This window comes from Passer domesticus, chromosome 16 (assembly GCF_036417665.1).
Source record: "Passer domesticus isolate bPasDom1 chromosome 16, bPasDom1.hap1, whole genome shotgun sequence".
Lineage (NCBI taxonomy): Eukaryota > Metazoa > Chordata > Aves > Passeriformes > Passeridae > Passer > Passer domesticus.
The window spans coordinates 4,077,966-4,102,263 of NC_087489.1; the positions used below are offsets into that span (position 1 = coordinate 4,077,966).

Genomic DNA, 24,298 nt, shown 5'->3' on the forward strand with positions numbered 1-24,298 from the left:
AGATCCCTGTGAAGAGAGTGACATCCCAGAACCAACAAGAAGAACAGCACTGCTTTTCTCCATGATATGTTTTTGTAGCTATTTGGCAGTTGACACTCAGAAAATTACATGTGCTTTAAAACTGGGAGTTAATTGCCCATGATTCCAGCCCTGAGGAGCTTTTTATTCCTGAAGATTGCCTCCAGAGCCTGCCTGAGCACTGTGGAGGGCAGCACTCCCATCCATGGAAGTGCTGTCTGCTGGCTCTCACACTGCACAAGGCTAGGGAATGTGCTTTGCTGCAAAACTGGAGGTTCCTACACATCAATAGTGAGAGTCTATAGCCACCTTTTTAACTCTGTTACAGTGCAAATGATGACTCAAAGAGAGGCATTCAGGTCTAATCTATGTGAGTTCTTGTAATAAGCTTTACAATTAGAGCACAGACTCTTCCACCTAATTCACTTAATTTACACTGGGAAATGAGATACTGTTCAACTAATCCGATGCTATTTTCTTTATTAGAGAATGAAAGCATCCTCTGAGGCTCTGGTGGGATTCAGGCTAAGCTTCTGAGGCACAAATGGTGTGAAATGCTAATGAATTAGCACGCTGCTGTAATTCCCACTTGGGGTCTGGTGCCCCCCTCCTTTAGCCTCTCACACCATTGGAAGGGCTGGCAGGAGGCACTGGGTCTGCACCAGCTCCTTGTGCACTCAGGGTGACTCTGTGAATGTTTGATAAGATGACAGTGATACAGATGAACCTTCTTCAACCAGGATTTGTTCCAGCTGCCTTGGCTGGAGACTGCAGTGCTTTCAGGAAAGGGTTAAGAGGTTTTCTCCTGCTTTACAGTCAGTAGCTCCTGTAAAGGTTGCTGTGTTCTCTTTAATCCTTGACAGCCCAGTTGCTTAGTTTAGAGCACATGTCCGAGTCACCAAGGGGCATTTCCTCCTCTTCTTTAGGGGACAATACAGAGAGAATGTTTTCTCTGTTTTCATCAGGCTGATGGATCAAGTTCTCCCTTCATATCCGTGTACTGCACCTGTGCTGTTGGGAGATGCTGAGGGAATAGCCTGTAGTTCTTGAGTTTGGGGTTTTGAGGGGATGATAGCAGACAAGCATCCTGCCAAATACTGTGTCTCTTGCTTTCTTTGGTGTTATTGATTGCTGAGCCCTGGGTTCTGCTCATCTCTTGCTTTCATTGCTGTTGTGCTGATTCTCTGACCACTTGGCTCAATTCTTTCACATTTTCTGGCTCATTTTTGCTTTCTCCTTAGCCTTTTATACATTAAATGTGTGGTGAGTCCCCTGTAGACAGAAGCAGCAGCTCTTGAGGGAAGAGCAAAAGGGAAAAAACACATTATTGTGGCAAATGAGTATTTTATATCACAGAGTACTAAAGTCACTTATTGCTGTGTTAGTAAACCCTGTGTTGGGAAGAAACACCAGATGGGAGAAGTGACATGGAGTTTGCCACATGATCCAAAGAACAGAGCTCCATCCCACAGTACAGGAATGCTCACAGAGAAGAGGTGTAAGGTGATGTTTGCCTGCTGGGAATGCTCTGTTCACAATGGGTGGTTTGAGTGCAAAACCAAAGAGTAAATACTTTGCACCTCTAAAATTTATAAACCTATGGAACCATTGCCCCTTGGCTGTAGGAATCCTAAATCTGCCTCTTCTCTCACTTTTCTGGATTTTTTGCTTTAATTAAATACTCAGAATTGTTGATTTCAGAATTGGTTCTGGGCACTTTTCCAGGGGCTCAGACAGACCATATCATTCCCTGGTGCAATTTTACCTGTCCAGGTGAATTACTGAATAATTTATTGCTGCTGCTGGCATACTCCTATAGCACTTGACACGTGCCACTGCTGTCAGCCTGTTACAGTACTGAGAGACACATCTGAATGTCTCTCTTAGACAAGATCTATTAATGCAGTGTCAGCACACTGAAATCTTCTCAGGCTAAATATTGTAAAATCCAGATGCCTTTTTTCTTTTGTGTAACAAATGGAAAGTTTGGACCATCACTAGAAAACTAAATTTACCTGCTGTATTTATGACAGTGGTAGGAAGTGTGGAAAAAAGCAATGCCAGTATAAATATTGACATTCAGAGCTCTGAACATTCATTGTTATTGTATAAAACTAGAAAATGTGCCCATGGATGCTGCTCAGACAGTCTGGCTGTTGTGTAGAAAACTGTATAGACACTTTTTATTCTGTGTTTTCTGCTTAAAAGAATTTTGAGAAGCTTAAAATTCGGTTTCCTTGCCTTTCAGTCCCATCCTGATCAGTTTGACAAGCACAGTCCACAGCTGCTCATTTAGGACTTGGTGAGAAAAGCTTTTATAATTCCCATGAGTAGCAGCATGATCAGGATCATGTTGGAAAACACAAATCCTGCTTGTCAGGGAAAGGTCTTTGTGCAGCAGGTCCCATCTTCACCTTTTCAACCCAAAAAGAATAACAACCTCTGCATTTCTTCTGATCTTATTTTTAGAACCTGTGCTCGGTCCTGTGCATGTGAGAAAACAAAACATGGAATTGCTGCACTTGGTGATACAGCAGAGTTTTGTGACATTAAGGGTTCTTTTTTGTGACATTAAGGGTTCTTTTTGTCTAAAACCAGCCACAGCCCATCCCATGCCAATGAGAGTTTATGGTCAGCTTATCTGTACAGTTTATCAGATGATTTTGTTATGAAAAAGGGAGAAATTTAAAAAAAAATCTTATAAAATTCATTGTTTAGGAGGTGTATCCATCTGTTTTAAGATTGCATTTTCTGTAATGTCTTTCTTTATGGATTATTTCACAGGAGAAATTGGTAACAGTTGTTGAGGATTGTTCTCTAGTTTTTCAGTCTTCCCAGTGGCATCTTAAGGATTCATAGAGCCACTTATTCTTCCATCATATAAAAATTGCTTAGAATTGCCTTGCTTAGAAAGCCAAGTAGAGAAATATTCCAGCAGTAGAGTAGAAACACTCAGGAATATTTGGCAAAGAGTAAAATAGTTTTGATTTTCACAACAGTTGGAAAGAAGTGTGTTAACAGTACTAAGAGTGTAAGAGTTGAGGAAGTGTCTGGGTGATGCTCTTTGTCACTGTAGAATCCATGAATGGTTTGGGTTGGAAGGGACCTTAAAATTCATCTCATTCCAACCCCTGCCATGGCAGGGACACCTTCCACTGTCCCAGGGACCCATCCAGCCTGGCCTTGGGCACTTCCAGGGGCAGCCACAGCTGCTCTGGGCACCCTGTGCCTCCCTCTTCATCACAGGGAGGAATTTTTAATAACCAATCTATCCCTGTCCTCTGTCAGTTTAAAGCAATCGCCCCTTGTCCTGTCACTAGGGATGATGGAATTTTAGGTGGTCCTGCAAGGAACAGGGATTTGGACTTGATCCTTGTGGGGATTGAGATCCTCTGTGATTCTGTTTGTTCTATTCTGGTCCTTCATGTTAATTTTGTTTTCTCACACTCTTTGCATTACTAGAATTCATGTAATTTTCAATCTCTAACAGTGTTCAGCCTTTTGAGCTGCAGACAGGAGCTGAGTTTTCTGTTCTAACAGGAGGAGAAAGGCACACCCCAGTTCCCTTTGTGTCTGCACAACTGGGCCTGGTTTTAGATTCAGTAAAATATACCCATGGTCAAAAATTTTGGTTTTTGTTTGGAGTCTGAACTACATTTTTTTTTTTAAAGTGAGCACCCTTAAACACATTTTTCCATGTCATTCCCAAGTCTGTGGTTCAGCTGGATATCCCAGGGACAGCAATCCAGTTCCAGATGTGCTGCTTGTTGGGGGAGCCTTTGGTTTCCTCCTCTCTGTCTGGAGGAGGTGGGAGAGTGTCTGAAAGGGAGCACCAGGCCAGGCAAAGCTTGTGATATAAAATAGTGTTGGGATGAAATGGGCCTTAAAATATGGCTGTTCACAATTACATGTGTACAAGGCCAATCTGTCACCATGTTTGCTTAATCAGGGTCAAACAGAGATTTTAATTAAAATAGTGAGCTCATAACGTCAGGCTGCTCATCTGTAACTGGCAAGTGGGTTTTGTAACAGAGAAAAAAAAGTTCTTATTTATGTGCCAGTTTTGCTAAATAATGGGGAACTTGTTTAGAGTGCTTGCAGTAATTTGGCACAGAGTGATATTAAAAAAGTTAAAGATTTTGCTCCAGTTGGTGCTAGTAGGAAATAATTAATTATTTTCAGTGAGGTGGGACTGATTCTCTAAAAACTACAGGAACAGCTGCTTATCTTAGTTCCTTAAATTCAGAAAGCAGGAGCAACAGTTTAAATTCCTAATTCTATTACATTTTACAGTACCTGTTTTTTCAGTGGTAGAACAAGGGAAAAATAAATGGGAGAAAGAAGGGAAACCAGCATCACTTTTTTTTTTTTTTGGGATGATTTGGACTGGGACAAAAGTAAGGAAGATGGGCGTGCTGGGTGACATTGTAATTTAAATCTGTTTGGCCACAGTGGTTACTAAACTCGCTTCATGTCTGTCTAGTAGGATAAACTGTTCTATTAATTAAGCTCGGTCCCATAAATCTCTTCTAAGTTGCCATCAAATCCCAAAGTAACCTGTCTCATGTTGCTATTGAAGTCTGCAGCCCAGGAGAATGGAGTTTAATATTTCATTTGCCTTGTGTTCAGCTATGATGTGACTTGTAAGATGTAGTTTTTGCATTGGGAATAAAAATAACCAAATCTCTCTTTTAATTGCCTTGCACCAAGAAACAAGAAATAAACTGCTTGTGATCTATATTAATTTGATTTTTAATGAAAATGTATCCACTCATGTTTCTTGAAAACAATTTTCCTGGAGAAATAACTTTGTAAGTCAAAACATAATCAGCCTGGCATTTCATATCAGAAAAAGATTCTGGCAGGAGTTATGGAATAGTGCAGAATTAAAGCAGAAACAGATATTCTACAGAAAACATATCTGGTATCACTGATTTTTTTCATGTTGGCTACCTGCTGCAATTACAATTCAGTTTGTTTTTTCTCCAGAGTTACAACACAAAACTCCTGCAGTCAGTCTCAAGGAGATAGAATGATTTGTTGTAAACAGTTAAAAGAAATGAAATCAAGCATAATTTCAGTTGATCCTTTTCTACAACAGTTTCTTTTTCTTCACTGAGCAGATCTTAACCTGCTAGAATTATCCTGAGGGGAAAATCCAATCTTCCTCCCATCATGTGGTACTCAAAATCTTTCCTTCCTCTTTTCCTTGGGTCTGGGATTCTTCTAGTTCTTTGAGTTCTTTGAGGAATCACCTTCAGGAGAGAGGGGTTTAGAATGATTCCCATTGAACTCCAAATTTCTTATGTTGTAACATTTATTTGTTTCTTTTTCAGAGACAGATCACAGGGTGGTTTGGGTTGGAAGGGACCTTAAAGCTCACCTGTTCCATCCCTGCCATGGGCAGGGACACCTTCCAGTATCCCAGGTTGCTCCAAGACCCAGTGTTCAACCTGGCCTTGGACACTTCCAGGGATGGAGCAGTCACAGCTGCTCTGGGCACCCTGTGCCAGCGTTTTAAGCCCCTCTTGATAAAAATATTCTTTTTTTTTTGTCACCTGATTTTCACAAGAGAACAGAGTTTGTGTCCTCTGGGCTGAGGGAAAACTATATTATAGTGTGGTAGAGGGAAGGCTAGGCAAGATTCAGCAAAGTGCTGATAATCTTGCAGAGTTCAGCTCAGGTTTTCAAAACCACAAGGTGTATGCTATTCATGTGGTTTCCAGAATGCAAGTGTTATTTACACTGACAGAGAGGGGAAAAAAGAATAATAAAAATCAGGCAGGCAGCCAGAGCTCTGTAGATTTTTTTTTTTTTGTAGCTTCCATCAAAGGGAGCTGCTGAGATGTCTTTTATCAGCTCACTTTGCTTTTTCTCACAGAGGTGGTACTCAGTAGCTGGTTCCTGCCTCCTTATACTGCTTCTCAAACATCCAGGCACTCCTCAGGTGTCATGCAGACTTTCTTGAGTACCTTTTCCCATGAAGTTGAGCAAACTTTGCAATCAAACACCATAGGAGGTGTTGATTCACTATTGCCTTGGAGTTTTCTTTATTCTGAGCCACTAAGAGCCCCACTCAGAGCCCGTTCCAACACCTTCCTGGCTGCTGGGCATGGGAAGATCACTGCTGTTTAAATTTGCTAATATTGTCTCAGCCAGTGCTTTGATTAGAATATATATGCTGTTATTTTTCTCTAGTTTTGGGGGGTTAAGATCAGAAAATGAAAAAGTGATTTGAGTTTTCCTCTTGTTGCTAATTGTGTCATATTAAGCATTAGAATTTGGTTGAACCAAAGCACCTCGATCAGTGACTGGGATATTCTGCTGTGCCAGGACAGAGAAAGGGCTGTGCTGGAGCCCTTTGATTCATGGTTTGTGCTAAGGGCACTCAGTTGTCTTTACTTAGGATTTCTTTCCCTCACTTTCCAAGATGTTGAGTGCTGTTGTTCACATGCTTAAAAGAGGGAGCAAGTATAAACCTGATGATGAGGTTTATAAATGTTTATGAGGTTTATGAAGGCACTTTTAAAACAGAAAGCTGCTTTGTATTTTCAGAGGTGTTTCTCAATCAGTAACACAACCCCCAGTGCAAGAGGGCTGGAATTTAAGGACAAAAAACCCAAGCCCAATTCTTTCCAGTAACAGATTAAATTCTTATGTAATATTTGGAAAATGAGAGGGGGAAAACGTGCCTTTGTTACAAAAGGTTTTGGAATGGAAATTTGGGCAACATATTCTGACTGGTTGTGATTTGTTTCTGCCCCCAGAGCCTCCCACCCCGATCGCCCCCCCGGAGCTGCTGGCCGTGGGAGCCACGTACCTGTGGATCAAACCCAACGCCAACTCCATCATCGGGGACGGGCCCATCATCCTCAAGGAGGTGGAGTACAGGACCACCACGGGCAACTGGGCAGAGACCCACATCGTGGACTCCCCCAACTACAAGCTGTGGCACCTGGACCCCGACGTGGAGTACGAGATCCGTGTGCTGCTGACGCGCCCAGGGGAAGGGGGCACGGGGCCCCCCGGGCCCCCCCTGACCACCAGGACCAAGTGTGCAGGTGAGGGCTCTGCTGCTTTTCCACTCCCTAACAGGTGCTCTGTCAACATGGGTGTAATTAGCAATGCCTCCATGATGCAGAAGGCTGAACCATTGCTTTATCCCGCTATACTGTATTGCAGGAGCAAGGGGGGTAGGACGGTCGGGATGGATGGAGACGAGAGATCTCTGAAGCCTGGTCTTGAGACTTGCAGATTATTGCAAAGGGTGTGGGTGCAGGGGCTCTGCTTGGAGCTGCCAGCCACGGCTCGGAGCAGGCCTGAAAGAGGGAGAGAGAGGTAAAGAGAGTCGTAAAGAGAAAGAAGGCAAGAGCATGGTAAAGAGGATGAGAGCGAGCAAAAGAGTAAAAGAGAGAGAGGTTCCCATTACAATACCATAAATCTTTTTCTGTGTTGAATATTCTAATTCTTACTAACATATCTAACACAAGATACAAATCCTGTAGCATTTACATACAGCCTATAAGAATCATTATATTACCATACTGTGTTATATTTTAAACCCTAAAAAAATACTCTTTGGACCCCTTCTGCCAAGCTAGTAGGGGCTGCTCTGACCCTTGGACCTGTCTGCAGCAAAGGGTATTGTTTCATCAAAAGGGGATTACCTTCAGCCCCCATACCATTGTTTTCCAGTTGTTCAGTAACTAAGGTATCTCAAAGCTTGCTTTCATTTCAATCTCACTTACACTTTCCATATTCTGAAAATCTTTTGCCAGGCAATCATATTTATAAGGCTTTCCTGTTTCATCTTCCCCAACACTATATTATTACTATATTCTTAAGAAACCCGTAACCCCTTCTAGCCTGATACAGCTTTGACCTCATTGTCAACCAACCAAAACACCACCACCCTTTGGAAAACAGGTCTCCATAACACATTCCACATTTGCCTGGCAACAGGTGCAGCAAGTGAAGATAAGAATTGTTTTTATTGTATTTGCAGAGTGCCCCGTGGCAGGGAGGAATGATGCATCTGACTCCATGTTCTCAGAATGCTAATTTATTACTTTATGATACTAGATTATATTAAAGAATACTATACTAAACTATACTAAAGAATACAGAAAGGATAATTACAGAAGGATAAAAAGATAATAATGAAAACTGGTGACTCTCTCCAGAGTCCCGACACAGCTTGGCCCTGATTGGCCAAAGAGTGAAAACAACTCACAGCAGAATCGAATAAAACAATCTCCAAACACATTCCACATGAGCACAACACAGGAGAAGCAAATTAGATAAGAATTATTTTCCTTTTTCTTTGAGGTTTCTCAGCTTCCCAGGAGAAAAATGCTGGGCAAAGGGATTTTTCCAGAGAATGTGAATGCCACAGTTTGAATTCTTTCTCACAGCTTCTCGCAGCCTTCCCCAGGGAAGATGCCTGGGAGGGTCTGTATCTGTGCCTGCTCTCTGTGGCCAGGGAGCTGCTGCCACAGTGCCCTGTCACACAGCCCTGCTGCAGGTGCTTCAGCACGGCTCTGAGCTGACACTGGGAATTTGGACACATCCTGGAATATTTCGTTTTGTTCCACAGGCAGGTGTTTAAGAACTGTTGTTTTTACGCTTGTGGTTTATCTGACAAACTCTTGCCACAGTGTGAGGCTGCTTTCAGTTGGAATAGGTAACGAACTTTTTTTTCTGACCAGTCCTGCAATAAGAAAATTTTTCTTAAGACCAGGCTGTGATAACACTTTCATCTCTAAGTGGAGAACAAAATTTATGTTGTTCTTGGATAGTGGATCTGCAGAGGCTATTAGCAAATTGACTCAGATATCAGTTTGAGTGCCCTGTGCTGAAGGAGGAAATTTTTAAATAATAATTTTAAATTATTATAATTTATTTAATAATTTATAAATAATTTAATTTTATTTATTTTTAATAGTAGTTTTTTAAAATGCATTTTTGTGTTCCATTTCCCTCCTAATTTCTGACAAAGGACTGTGTTCAAACCCTTGTAGCTCCCTCCTTTTCTCTTTCATATTGGAGTGGATCAGTTCTGATCCAGGGGCAGAAGTAGTCTATCTTTCTTTCTAAGCCATATTGGACTTCCTGTGAAATTCTGACGGATGATGTTGCTCATGTTTCAGATATATTGGCTATTCATCCTGTTGTCATACATTAATCATTAGCCATTAAAGGAAATCAAGCCCTGTGCCTGGCAAGGGGATGAGCAAAGCACTTTTCTGCCTCACAGGTTTTTTTCAACACCCAAATTCATTTTCTTGCATTTTTGTAATTTTTGCAAGGTCCTTACCGTGGTGTGACCAAAAAACAGGGATTAAAAGGCTTCTCTCCTTTTGCTACAAACCCTCATTCTCTCCCCACAAATTAATGGCTTACAACATATGGGTTTAAGTGAAAACCTTATAAGGACATTCTGTTTCCTGTTACTCTTTCTGATCAAACAGCAAATCTGAAGTGGGAAGAAGGCATCCAGAACACCCAAAAACATCCTAGGATGGGATTAATATTAGTGTTCCTTGTCCACTTCATGGGAGGAACAATTATAGCAATATCCTCTTTCTCTACCAAGAGACGAAGCCTGGCAGGCTGGCTGTGTTTTGGGTGGCACATCCTTTACTATGAAGGCTGTAAATCAGTGAACATTTAGTGCCCCTTTAAGAAGATTTGGTTAAAAAAAAATAAGCCTGAGCATGAGGTCCTGACATGGAGGTGTTTGCTTGGTTCAGCACCTCTCCTTTGTAGAACACAGACCTTAAAGGCTTTGCAGCAGCTGTGTGGAAAGCTTGAAGTCACATGGATGGTGTCCTGGCCTGTTTGGGAAGTTGGCACGTGTTCTGCTGCTCACCTTCTGGATTTCTACTCCTTTCCTAGTGTGGTCGAATCCTCTGACATCACCAGAAGTCACTGCAGGCCTGGCCTGGGGCTGTGCATTTGCAGATGGGAATGTGACATGCTCAGATTTGCTCTGGAGTTCATGTGTTGTCACTTTGCTGTCACACTCTCTGCAGCAGCCAAACTTGCAAGCCTCTCTGCCTTACCTGTAAAAAATACTGGGTTTGGCTTATTCAGGAGTTAAGATAAGAAAAAAAGTTGGCTTGGTGCTTAATATTTTATTGTCTTATGTCCCAGATTACTGAGTTTCCTGCCCAGTTCAGGTATCGACTGACTCCGAGAAGGATGACGTGGATAATTTGTTCAAATTGGCAAAGCTGGGGCACTTTCTGTTTTCCATCCTATTTTACTAATGAAAATCTAACTGGAGAAGGTCATTCTGTTAATGTTAGCTGTCATACAGGCCTTGTTGAGATTGATGGTGATGGCATTTATGTTTTGTTTAGGGCACTGGGTAGGAGAAATTGTAATGATCTTGATCTAAGTGTGGACCAGGAGGAAGGGAGAAACTTAATAGCTAAAGATGTACAATTGCACCAAATGCCAACTGAAGTGATAGACAAGAAAATGCAACTCGTTATTCCAATTTCCATGCGTCGTGGAACTCCTTCAAAACACCATTTTGAGATAATTACACAAAACTTTCACGGTGAAGATTTTCAAAAATGTGCTGAACTGAGAAAACAGCTCTGCTGCCTTGATTTTCCTAAGAGTACCTAATGAATGACATCAGGGAAAATTGAGGGGTTTTAAAATAGTTGAGGCATGAGTGATGTTGCTTTTTTTAATGTGAATTTTTTATTAGTTTTATTAGTTGTCTTTACTTTTCCTGAGCAAGAGGGAAGTACCAACCTCCTACACATTTGTATGCAACCAGCAGGTGATTGGAGCAGCCCAGTTGTACTGCACTGTTTGGTGTTGTGCTCTGTTTATTAAGGCCACAAATAAAGGTAACAAAATTGAATGCACAAGTAAGAGTAGAGAATATCACCTGTACTGGAGAAGCACTTAGTTATTTAAATTTCTAGAATTCAGTGTGACAATAAACAGAGGGTGGCTGCAAAGAGAGGAAAGTCAATATCCCTTGGACTGAATACTCTGCCCAGGCTCTTTTCACATAGAGACTGTATTTTTATAATTTTTTTTTTTTGTTCTGGGGAGGCTGAGTAACTGCTGGCCTTCAATTCAAGCACAAGCTCCAATGAGATTTGTATTTAGAGATGAAAATGAGAAGGATTTTGGAAGGGCCATGCTTCTCTTCCACTTCAAATCAAACAACAGAAGTTCATTTACAAAGTTTCCCTTGCCTGTTTTGTTTCTTGACTGTCAGCTTTGCTTCAGAGCAGAAGCATGGCCAGGATGGTCCAGCATGAGCTCAGACATCAGGACAACTCTTACAAAATCATTAATAAGTTTCAGATTTTGATCACACTGAATGGAAGGTGGCTATGGACTTGAAAGGTTGTTTGTTTTTTTCAATTAGATAAAACCCATAGCATAATTATGGAAGGTCCTACTCTAAATGAGCATAAAGAAGTTTTATTAAACTGTATAATATCTAAATTTCTGTTAGCAGTATGTGCCCAGGCGTGTTACCCCACGGGTGATGCTTTTTGATGTTCTACAGGACAGCATTAAAGATGTAATATTTGCTCTCTAGAAATAATACTGAAAATTAAATCCCAGCTTACCTTCTTCAAGGAAAAGCCAACTGCCAGAAAATATGGCAAACCCTGCACAATTTGTTAATTTGTTTTTTGCAGGTTTTGTGTTTTGGATTTGAGTTTGGCTTTTCCATGGGCTGTTATAGGTTTTGACTTGGGACAGGAAAGGATGAAATGGACAGGAAAGGATGAAATGACCTTGAGGCATAACCCAGTGAAGTGTCAGTCAGAGGGAGGAGTTGTCAGCAGGGAATGGGGAAAAGAGAGAGTTTGGTTAAGGTTAAGACCAGACATGGGGTTGAAGGTTGGTTAAAGGAAAGACAGATATAAAACATTAGTGTTTATCCCCAAAATAATAGATTGAGGAGATAATAGGATTAGAATAAAGTGTTTGAACACAGTTCCCAATAGTGCCTTGTGTTCAGCACTGATTCTCTCTAAGTGTGGGGCCTTTTTAGCCATCCTCTGTAGATAAACAGAGCTTTTAAAATCCTTGTTCTTTGGCCTTTGTTCACAAGTGTGTGCTTTGGGAAGCTTGAGGCTTATTTTCTTCTCTGTGCTTATTGACTATTCCTCTGCTTTTTTTTTTTCCTCCCTCCTTTCTTCAGTTTCCACAGAAAAGAAGAATAGGGGAAAAGTTGTTTTTAACTCTGGTGGATGGAAAAAAGGGAGAAGTTTGATTTTGAGGTCATTGTCCTGCAGGGAATCTCATCTGAAAACTGTTTGTTCTAGTGGGGCAAACTCACATGAAAAACAGGGCCAAAGAGTAATATTTAAATTAATATTAATAAAGGGACAGACCAAATACTTTATGATCAATACTTACTCCTGATTAAAATACTGTCTGGAAAGGCTGCCTTGAACATTTAGCTTCATTAGAACATTGTCTGATCTTCATTAGCTGTTGAGATTAAAGAAAGGGAGCCCCCGGGGGACCTTCTCTCTCTCTAAAACTGCCTGAAAAGAGATTGTGGCCAGGTGGGGATTGGGCTCTGCTCCCAGGAAACAAGCAGCAGGAAGAGAGGAAACAGCCTCAGGTTGTGTTAGGGGAGCCTTAAATTGGATATTATGAAAAAGTTCCTTACTGAAAGGGTTGTCAGGCATTGGAACAGGCTGCTCAGGGCAGTCCTCCATCCCCACAAGGTGTGGATGTGAACATGGTGGTGCTGCGCTAATGGTTGGACTCTGACCTAAGGGGGCTTTCCCACCTCAGTGGCTCTATAATTCTCTGCCTTTTTGGATTATGACAGCAGGTGAATTGGGGTTAATGGCTGCATTCTGATATTAGAGGGCTTTTCCAGCCTTGGTGAATTTATCATTCTTTGCCTTTTGGCAGAGACTTGGATGTTGTTGGAATTGTTATTGGATAATGACAACAGGTTGTAGACTGACTTGTAGAATGGGGGCAGTTTTCTAACCTTGTGGCTTGGAATAAGAAAACTGTTCAGTCTGACAGGAGAATTGTTTGGTAAGGAATGGGAGGGGAGAAAAAGTCCTGAGAAACCCCAACATCTCCCCCCAGGAAACACATGGCAATGACTCTTCATGGAACAGGTTTATGTCCGTAGGAGGTTTGTCCTCATGTGAAAAATTCCATGGCTCACAGGCAGCCTCTCCCTTCAGATAAGCTGTTGGAGACTGCCTTAATCACCACAGGGTGATTTAGCTCCTGCACAAAGAGCCCTTGTCAAGATCAATACTCAATTTTTGGTGGAGGCCTAGGGAAATAAAAGTTAGTCTTAAATGATGGGCTGAATTCGATACTCCCTTTAAAAATAGCCCAGATACAGTGGCTGATACAAATGTAAATGATCTGAACATTCTGAGTTTGATATGGTGCTGCCAAATAGCTGGAAAACTTTTTCCTCTGGTGGTTGTTAACAGGTGACTTTGTTGCCATGAAATCTAGTGAAGTTTACCAGTAGTAAGCAGCTTTTGTCATTTTTTGTTGGCTTAAGAGAATAGTTCTAAATCTATAAAAATATTTCTGGTTTTTGCTCTATTACAGGTGTTAGAAAAAGAAGGTATTTGCACACTGTTATGAAATGTATGAACTGAACAACCACAAGCATGTGTACTGGGTATGAGTTCAAAAATATTTATTTCTGGTTTAATTTTAAGGTGATATCTCCCATTAAATAGGAAACTTCCACATGTTAATGTGTAAAAATATGATTCAAGGTTGCTACACTGCTGCCTTCATTTTTTTTTTCTCAAGCTTATAATAAAAAAAAAATTAAAACTCAGATCTATGAATCAAAGCACTGCACAAAAAGCATATCAAGTGATTTGAAAGAGTGTTCTGTACAACTGATTTTTTTGTATTATTAAAATCACTGATTCACAGACTTATTTAACTTGGAGCTACTCTAAGCTTTGTGCTGAAAGACACATTCATTTCCCCTATTAATATTAAATTTTAACTCTTGACTCCAGTATCCTGTAACTTTAAATGGAGAGGATGAGGGAAATAGAGGCTTTTTAGCAAGTGAAGGAAAACTTTATCATAGAATTCTAGAATATTCCTGAGGTACAGACCCACAGGATCACCCAGCCCTGCACAGACCCCCCAACAACCCCACCCTGGGCACCCCTGGCAGCACTGTCCCAACGCTCCTGGAGCTCTGGCAGCCTAAGTTTGGCTCTGTGGATCCCCCAAAGCCATTCCAGGGACATTCCCTACCTTGATGATTGAAGCTCTGATTTCATTCCACCTCAAACAGCCCTTGGCATGTCAGCCAGAGGGATTAAGAGCTACAGAAATACAATATTCCTTCATTTTGATCCTTGATCCCCAGTTTGTGTTTGGAACCAGCCTGATAGCATTGCTGAAAGATAGAGGCTTCATCCTAAAGGATTAAATCCCTTTGCATGCAAGATCATGATTTTTCCCTGCAAAATTGATTAAATAGATAAATATATCTGGATTTCTGTTTTATTCTTTCCTCTCCTCACTTATTTTTTGTTGGGAGTAGAAAGGTAGCATCTACCCTTTGATTAATAAATGGAAAATGTGGGGGGAAAAAAGAGAAGGTGATGTATTTCTTGATGACAAATGTATTTCTGGTTTCTTTCCAAGTTACAGCTGGTTTCACACACAGAGGTGTCCCAGGCAAAAAGCATCTCTTTGAGGAACCAGCAGGATCAAATTATGGCTGTGCTGTTTGCAGCAACACGGTTGCCCTGGAAAGCCACCTTTCAAAGAATAGAGGATAGATTGGATCTGTGAATTATTTACTGGAAAAGAATTGAAAGAAGGAGCAGCTCTGTTGTGTGAGATATAACAGTGACAACCTGTATGGGACAGGAAGAATCTGTGAGGAGATGGAATGGTGAAAGGAGAGCAGAGTGCTTTGGTGCATTTGCAGTGGCTGAGGGGACGCAGGACTCCTGGAAATCCAGACTGTTGGAGCTGACAGGATCCTTGGTTTGGCGTGAGGCTGTGACCCTTCCAGAGCTCAGGCTCTAAATTCCATGTGTGGGAAAGCAGCAGCATGCAGAGGCAAGGCTGGGATTTACTGCTGGAGCACATCAGTGTGCCATAAATCTGATATTTTTTTCCAGCACTGACCAATCCCCAAACAGTCCTGAGTCTCCCAAAGCATGCCCCCTATTGCCTTTAACCATGGGACATATGGTGAGGAATTTTCTTTATCCTGATCCTTGAAGAAGATCAGCTTTTTGTCCTGGGGCCTGGGATTGATTGCCCTTATCTTAGTCTGCATAAATACAGTTCTGAATATAAATCCAGCCACAATAGTGCTATGGTCTGGTTTTTTGTCTTTTTTTTTTTTTTTTCCAGAGGGATTTTGCTCACGATGGATTTAAATTCTAGGGATTTACATTTTTTTATCTGCAAAGGCAGTTTGTTATCCAGAAGTGTTTTATTTTTATTTTTGTTAGGAGGAAGTCTAGTTATTCGTTTCCACATCACACTGTTTCTGCCTGGTGCTGTTGCTGTTTAATTTAATATTTTTCCAGAATGTGGTTTGAATTTAGTATTATTTTTGGAGTGGGCAGGCTGGTCAGGAAGATGACAACTTCCAGAAAGGCATAAGGCTCTTATGCCAAGAACTGTTCTCACTAATGGTGGGATTTCACAACTTCTCCTAAAAGCAGGGAACCTTCCCAGCTCTTGCTTTCACACCAGCTGAATTTAGGACACTGTTCTTTTTGATGTTTCTTGTCTCCTGAGTTCTGTCCAGGCTTCATCCCAAACAGCTATTCTTAATCTGAAGAGGCAAAAATAGAAAAGGAGAGGGGAGAAAACAAAACAAAAAGGACTAAACCAAAACCAACAAAACGCTATTCTGTTTTGTTGGACTCAGAAAAATCCTTGAGCACGGCTTGACTTTGTGGTGAGGCAGCTGAGCATCTGCGCTTCTGAGGGAAAAGTGGGTTTGAATCAAATTTGGAGGGAATACAAACCAGCTGGATTATTGCTGCAGTTTTTCAAGCATGTATTTCTGCAGCTTGAGGTGCTTGAGAGTGTCTAGGGAAGGGGATGGAGAATCCTGAAGGAGCTGGGAAGGGGCTCAGCCTGGAGAAAAGGAGGCTCAGGGGGCCCTTGTGGCTCTGCACAGCTCCTGACAGGAGGGGACAGCCGGGGGGTCGGGCTGTGCTCCAGGGAATGGGACAGGAGGAGAGGGAACAACCTCAGGCTGGGCCATGGGAGGCTCAGGGTGGACAGCAAGAGGAATTTCTCCATGGAAAGGATGGTTAAACATTGGAAGTGGTGGAGTCCCCAGCCCTGGAGGTGTCCAAGGAGCACCTGGCCATGGCACTCAGTGCTCTGGGCTGGGTGTTGGGGTAGGGGTAAATCACAGGCTGGACTTGATGAACTTGGAGGTCTTTTCCAATCTCAGTAATTCTGTGATTCTGTGTTAATGTGCTGGGCTCATGTGAAGGCTCTGTATGAGGTCACTGACAGGACAGGCCCATGAAGGATTGAAGATACTCAGCACTGCAGTCTGGACACAAGTGGTGCCCAGAGACACCAAACCAAAATTCCCTCAGTGCTGTGTTACCCAGCCAGCCTGGGTTAACCAGGGAGCTGGGTTCTTTGTGCACAACACAAGGTTGGTTGAGTTTTCTTGTGCGCTTTTGGATAATTGTGCAATTCCTCTTCTCAGCTCGCGTAACAAAATTGTGCGGGGAGGGAAGCAACACAAGCAGATATTTGATGTGTTAATATCTTCTTCCCTGCTTGCTTGTGCAGCTTCATTTCAGCATTCTCAGTTTAAGGGTTTCTCTAGTGTGGGCCTCAAAATGTGACTCCTTGGCTCATGGAAACCTGGCACTGCTTTGCCCAAGTCAGCATTTTATACCCACTGAAAATCTGCCCCACCATTTGCAAAAAGAGGCCAAGCATTTTTCCTCAATTGTCACTCAGTCCCCTGCTAAAAGCAATTTTATTTAAATTGCATGGTGTCTTTTAGTCTTCAGTTAAGAGGCATCTTTCATAAAATCTCATCCCTTATTACCATGTTATTACTGCCTCTGTTGGCTTGCCGCGGGTGCACGAGATGATCGCTTCCAGCTGTGGCTTTATCCAAGTGTGAAAAGCCCAGTCAGTGGGAGGGAGCTGGGGAAGGAGGATGCTGTGGATGTGTTCCCATTGAGCTGGGGCTCAGGAGAACCAGAGGGAGGTGCCTTTGCCTCCTCTGTGCCATAACTCATCCCAGGAATCAATGACAGCCCCGTCCTTGCAAAGCATCCATTCAGGATTTGCATAGTCATGATCCCATCTTTGTCCTGGGACGAGTGTTGCTTCCTGCTTGTGTTTCTCTTGTTGCTTTTCCAGAGGCAGCTGAAACATAAATGACTTTCATTTTCAAGTGTGTTTTTAATACACACAAGTCTGCATTGAAAAGCACTCAAATAATAAGAGATGCTGAGACTTTATACGCTGGAAGTGGCCAATTTTAAACGTTTCAAAGAATAAAATGCACATTAATTGGCTTTCATGGATGCTTTAACATAGAGTACAAAAGCCAGGCAGAGGCAAAATGGAAGAGAGCACTACATTTTTACCATGCTAAGGCTTTTAACCCCGAGGCATTTGCAAGACATTTAGGAACAGAGTTCTTCCTCACATGTTTAGCTGTTTTACATTTTGTTATAAATATTTTACCCTTTTATTTTTCCCCAGTGGACTCTGAAACGTTGAGATGAACATGACTTCTTGTTTAACACTTGGCAGTTCATCCAGATGAGCAGGGGTTTTGCACAGCTGGGGGACAAAAGGAAAAGGCAGCTTGGTGTCTTAAATCGTGTTGCAGAACCAGCAGGTGGAGCATGAGAGTGCAAAACCCGGCTGGCAATGCTGTGTCTGTCTTTCTGCACCACCACGTTGCATTTTTGTATTGTTTGAGCTTGAAAATGGACTTTTAAAAGTCACTTTTAGCCACCTATTCTCTCCTCGAGCATTTCTGCTGCCTGTTAAAGGCATTACCTGAACACAACAAACCCAGAACAGATCTCTCATTCCCCTTTGGGAGTTCTGGGATCCCTTCACAGCTCCCATTACACAGGTGAAAAACAAAGATCCCCAATCTGCCCAGGCTGTGGATTTGTGATCCAGCTGATTGCCACGGCCTTGGGACTGGATTGCAGTTTTTACACTTAGCCACCCTTTTAATTATTTGTTATTCAACTGAGTGCAGTGAGGAAAAGGAAATGCTTTCAGCTCCTTTTAACTTATTTTTGTTTTTTAGTTTCATAAGCTAAAAGCTTAAAAGCTTTGGAGTTTTATTCATTTAATTTGTTTTTCTTTAGCTTTTTCTTTTTTTAATGTGAAGCAGTGGAATATTTTAGGACTTGAGAAATAATACTGCAGTACAAACCATAGCTGTGACTGCATCAAAGTACTCCAGTATTGCTGGGGAGACTTAGAGGCCTGAGCATCCAAATCAGCCTGACAGTTGTGATTATAATGTGTTTGCTCAAGATCCACAAATCCTCATTTCAGCTGCCAATAATCCTTCAAATTATTAAACTAAAATCTTGGTGCAGAGACCATCAGAAGGGGGTTGAAAGTGAGACCACGACTCACAAGATAACGAAATCTGAAAGCCTGAACATTATAATTTCCTCCCTGTGGCACTTGGAGATGTTTCCTAGCATTCCCTAGAGAAAAAAAAAAAAAAAAAACAACAAAAAAACAAACCAGGAGGAAAGTAGGTCTTAAAAATAGATCCAAACCACCAGAAATTGATTTGTTAAATGAAGTTTAACAAAAATCTTTGGTGAGCCTGGAAGATTAGATCATATATCAAGGAACTCCACCACTTGGAAGATAAAGCCTTCAAGTGATAACTGTATTTAAGGACATTTTTAATAAGAAGATAAACTGTTGGCAGGAAGTTGGCTGTTTTAACAGAAGAGGGACTGAGGCAGAGGAGTGGGAAGCTGAATTTAAGACAAGGAATGCAGCATCAAAGGATGTATGTATGAACTTCTGTATTTGTATAAAAACAGTTCTTCACAGTTGGTTTTATCCCTGTAAGATGGATTAGTTTTTAACCTATTATAGGAATAAATCTTTCCACTTGCTGTTCTATAGGTCCCTTTGGTATAGTGTTTATGTTTACATTCATAACACATTCCTCTTTATAAAGATCCACACAATTCTTTTTCCTGGACGAAAGAATCCTATTTCATTAGAGCAACTGTGCCTAAAAGCAACTCCAGAGCTGTGATATATTTTTCATTTCATATGGAATTAAAACTGTCTTTTGGCAGCTCAGACAAAGCAGTTGCTGCTCTAAGATTGCATAGATGTCTTCTGAGTTGTTGTCTGATAGGTGCCATAGATTAAAATCCATCTCTGAAGTGCTGAATTTTCATTCTATAATTTGCTCTGTGGTGATGGAAGGGGTTTCAGGTGATAAGAGTTAGTTTCTTGTAAACACTGATTCCCATCACATCTCAGAAAGTACATCATCTTTTCCTTCAAAATCAGACAAGGCACAAGTTTCAGGTATAAAACTTCCCTTGCCTTTATGAAAACTCAACTTTTCTGATTGTGGTTTTAATCTTACTCTTCTAAAAAAACCAGGAACCACAGAGTTAAAAGCTGAACTTTGCAGTAACTGACACAAAATCTGCAGAGTGAAAATGAATTTTATATCTACTTTTTGTTGTTCTCATTTCTTTTCTGAAGCTGTTTTCAATACTTGTTGCTTCCAATTAATGTTGTGTGTGTGAACTCCAGACAGGCACCTTCTGCCAGCCTTCTCCTGTCTAGGAGAGGCAATTCAGAGCTTTCCCCTGATCCAGCTGGCACAGCAGAGCAAATATTTACTTATTTTCAAAGAGAAGCAAATAGCTCAGCGTAACAGAGTTGGAAGCAGGCTCTGTGCAAACAGGTGCTTCATATTCTACTGGTGTGTTCTGCTGCAACCCATCAGGCATTTTTAGAGAATTTTCCCCTGGCACTTGTGGGATTGAGGCTCAGGTTGGTGTCAGCACTCCTGGGGTTTCAGGCTTGGTTAATTAATTTGTATGAGTGATAGTTTGTATGTCCCTATTTGTCTCTGCCTGTCCCAGTGTAAAAGATGCTTGTAATAAGAAATAATCTCCAAAGATGACTGTGGTGGTCTGTGCCATGATGAACATTACCTTGTTAAATTCCTCTTTAGGCTGTAGGAATGTACCTGTGTGCTGAATGCACAATTCTGGCCTTTTGTCTGTCCCAGGTCTATCCCTGGGCAGTGAAATGCTGAGGAGTTTTAAAAACAAGTGCTGGTCACAGAGAGAGGGGAGGGCAGAGCACTTTGTGCTGCAGGTGTGTTAGGCAAAGGTAGCAGCATTAAAGATGCAAAGTTGGAACATGAAAAAGAAGAGGTGGGAAATTTTTATTCTATAGAAAAATGGAATAAAAATATATAAATATATAAAAATAATAAAATATTATATAGTATTCTATTTATTTTCAAGCAGCACTGTTTGTTGGGGTGTGGGGCTTTTTTGTTCTAAATTTCTTTAATGCTGTTGAGTTTATTTGGGGAAAAAGGTCTGGTTTTTGTGGTTTTTTTCTGGTTAGAGCAATTTGGGCTAAAATATTTAGCACTGCATCACTTAATTTTGAGCAATTAAGAAATGTGTTGGTCCTTAAACCTCAATATTCCAGCAGCAATCAGATCCTGTGGCCACCTCCTCATATTTGCAGTACAGGGCTCTGAAATATCCACCTTTTGCCTTATTTATCACAGGATGGTTTGGGTTGGAAGGGATTTAAAGCTCATCTTGTTCCACCCCTGCCATGGCAGGGACACCTTCCACTGTCCCAGTTTGCTCCAAGCCCTGTCCAACCTGGCCTTGGACACTTCCAGGGATGGGGCATCCACCAAAAAGACCCAAAAATTTCAATGTGAATTTGTGTCTGAGAGCTTTCCACACTTCCGAAACTCTGTTGGGCTTTTATTTATCCATATTAATTCACTTGTCAGGGCCATATCTGCCATGAAGAAACCAAAATGTGCCTGGCACAGAATCCTTTTCTTTATCTTTACAGGGGGCAAATGTTCTATTTTTCGTGGCAGCTGTCTAGAGGCTCATCCTCCACAACTGTCCCCTAGAATTTTTTTTCACTCAAAAACTGATGAAGTTAAGGAGAAACGGGAGGTGTTGTAGAAACTCAGAATATACCTGGATCTCAATTTTTCAATGACAAGATAATTATTAAAATCTATGTATGTTCTGTGCAATGTACTCCTTGTCCACCAAAACTAACTGAAGGCTCTCTGACCCGCCTGTGACACAGACATGGTGGATATTGCTTTTGTGAAAAAAAATGGAATTTTCTGCTCAAAAGTTCTTTCCTGTGAAGTCATCACTTGATGAAGTTGGTGGGAAAGGGATGAATATTTAAATTTCACCAGAGTCCTCAGGCTTCAGAAACAGCAATATTTGGAACAACATGTAGAGAGGTTTGTGTGTTTTTTTCCCAGCACACCTCATTCATGGTATGAAAAAGGACCTCACAAATAATTCAATAAAAAGGACCTCACAAATAATTTGTAGAAGGTGTCCCTACCTATGGCAGGGGGTTGGAGTGAGATGAGTGTCCAGCCTAAGCCGTGCTGGGATCCTGTGACTCAGCTGTGTACCCTCTGGTGCCTGTAAAACAGCTTTTCCTGTGTTTCCCTCACTGCAGCACCCATCTCCTGTTAACCATCCCCCTTGGCACAATCGTTTTTATCCCTTCAACCCTTTCCAACTGGATTGCTCCAATCTTTTCAGCTGTCAGCAAATCCTAACAGTTCCTCCCTTAACCCAGCCATTCCTACCCAGACAGACCTGTTTGTGTGACCCCACCAGAGGTAAATAACTTAAGAAGAAGTTATCCTCCAGAGGTTAAGTGAGAAAAGCAGGATGGGGTTAAATTACTGCCTGAGTCACAGACTTAGAGACATGATGCAGAAATGCCTTGTATCCAGCACAGGAGGACAGACCCTTGCAGCCTGTGCAGAGATTTGCACAGGAGTCACGGAGTGCCATTGCCTCTGATCATGTACTTGAATGTGTTGACAGACAGAAATGCTTTTAAACTCAAATGCCTTTAAGACTTTATGAAACAAATCCTACCTCGGGTTGTCCCCAGGGTTAAGGACCAGGGTACTAATGGTATGTCACCTTCAGCATTTCCTTCAAATTTGTCTTCCTTGAAGGAGTTGGGCTGAGCAGCGAAGTGCAGCCTGCAGCACTCCATCTGCTCCCTCCTGGGAGCACGAGGACACTGGGAGATGCTCTGGGCCCCTTCAGCCACTGCAGGTTTCCTTCCTGTGTATTCAGAGCACAGAAACAGCAGTGATGTGGTCACATTCTGGGCAGCAAAGCTGAGTGATTCCCAGACTGTGCTGACAGGTCTATCCTTAAAAATCCTTCCTGCTTGTCTGTTGTGATATTTATGAGATAAAAAGTGCTGTTGGTCCAAAGAACTCAAAAACCCTGAGTCAGAAGCCAACCCCCTCTTTCCCCACTCCATATTCATGGACTCTCATGAAATACGGTCTGGTGTTTTTTTTGTTTTTAAACCCTCCTCTTGCTTTTCCTTTCACAAGTGAAATCACTCATTCATTCACCATGCAAACTGCAGGCAGTGACCCTCTGCAGCTCCAGGCTGCTGTCTGTGTTCTCCTGCCTGCTGCATCTCTCCTCCTCAGGATGGAAAACCTTTCTGGAGTGGCAAAGCTGGCAGCTTTCCTTGTTACACCCTGGCACAGGAAAATGGGATTTTATTTTAGCTGGGTGTTTGCTCAATGTCTACTTCAGGCATCAAGGAGATGAAGGTGGGGGCAGGTTGCCTAAACGGCTCTGTGGGATCTGTTCCATGTTCTCCCTTGTCCCCAGCTCCAGGAGAGTCAACAGAGAGTGGAATGTGCAGCCAGAGCTTTGAGGCTGGCTGAGAACCTGGCTGGAAGTGCTTTCTCCAGCCTCAAAAAGCTGCTGAGAAAGCTGCCCTCACTGCCTGCACTGACTCTCTGTGCTGTGCTGCAGGGGAGGTGGAAGAAGCTCTGGTGCCTCTCCAGAGGCCCCCATGGAGCACCAGGAATGCCTTTGCTGCCGCAGGAAATGCAGCACTGTGGCTCCTTCTGATCACACTTAGCTCAAACAATTCCTCTGAGCTTTCTGGGTTTCTTTCAGTGGTGCCCACCAAATTATACAGCTTGCTATAATTTTAGATTTGCTTACACTAAAATACCACTCTAGACTATCTAGGGAGCCCTGCTCTGTGTTGTCTGCTGGAAGGGAAGCGTGGGAGCCTCAGGATCTGTGCCAGTCTGTGTGATGTGCAGAGCTTTGCATGTCCTACACTGCTGAGGATGCACCACGCTGCAGACATCCACCAGGGGAGGTTTGACAGGACTTCCAGCAAGTACTGCTCCTTGGCAGCCAGGTTTTTTTTTGTGTATGGTGTTTTTGGGGGGTTTTAATGTGCACAGCTCAATTTAGAGGGGAGCAGCAGTGGATGTTGGGAATGCTGTCAAGATCACTGTGGATATAGCAGTGCTGGGTTGAGTGCTGTTCAACTTTTACTTTATCTCTCACTTCTGTTTCCTCTATTTTCTTTAAATTGTATCATCTCTCATCTGGTGAAAAAGCAGTATTTGAATTTCAGAGCTGAGCCGGTGCTCTGTCCTGTGGGAATAAGAGCTCAGCTTCTCCTCCCTCAAAGCTCAGTCTCAGATCTCTGTTTCCTTTAAGTGCTGTCCCAGCTTTCAGCTGTTGAGTGCCTGTTTGCTTTGGACTGCTGTGTGAGGTGGGTGGTGAGTCCTGCTGCCTTCAGATTCTAGGAATTGTCCTAGGAGGATGAGGAACTGTGGGATAGGATTTTTTTCATCCTATAAATTGTGTTGTCTGGGTAAGACTTTCAGGTTTTAATTAATGTTTTTAGAAACTTGCATGGTGAGTCAAACAAGCCATTTTCAAACAATAACTCAACCATTATATCATTCCTTAGACACAATTTCTTCGCTAGGGGGAAAATTGCCTGAAGATTTGAAAAGTTGTTTGTAAGGAGAGAGAAGTAACCTCTGAGTAAAATGCATGGCAATTATATCACTAAGTCAGGTCACTTGCTTAGAAACAGCTTTGGGGAGGGTTTCATTATTTTATCCCATCTTTTATATCTTTTATAAGAATGTAAGCTGGTGATATTTTTTCTCTGCAGTACCTTGCAGAATGGTTTTAAA

At 42.0% G+C, this 24,298-nt stretch overlaps 1 protein-coding gene across 11 annotated transcripts in view; it reads left to right on the forward strand.

Moving 5' to 3' along the window:
• PTPRT (protein tyrosine phosphatase receptor type T) overlaps positions 1-24,298 on the forward strand; it is a 445,906-nt gene that overhangs the window by 212,757 nt on the left and 208,851 nt on the right. For all 11 annotated transcript variants that reach the window (XM_064391854.1, XM_064391853.1, XM_064391856.1 and 8 more), the window contains exon 7: positions 6,786-7,079. In XM_064391854.1, coding sequence (XP_064247924.1) covers positions 6,786-7,079 — 294 coding nt within the window. The remainder of the gene's footprint in view (positions 1-6,785; positions 7,080-24,298) is intronic.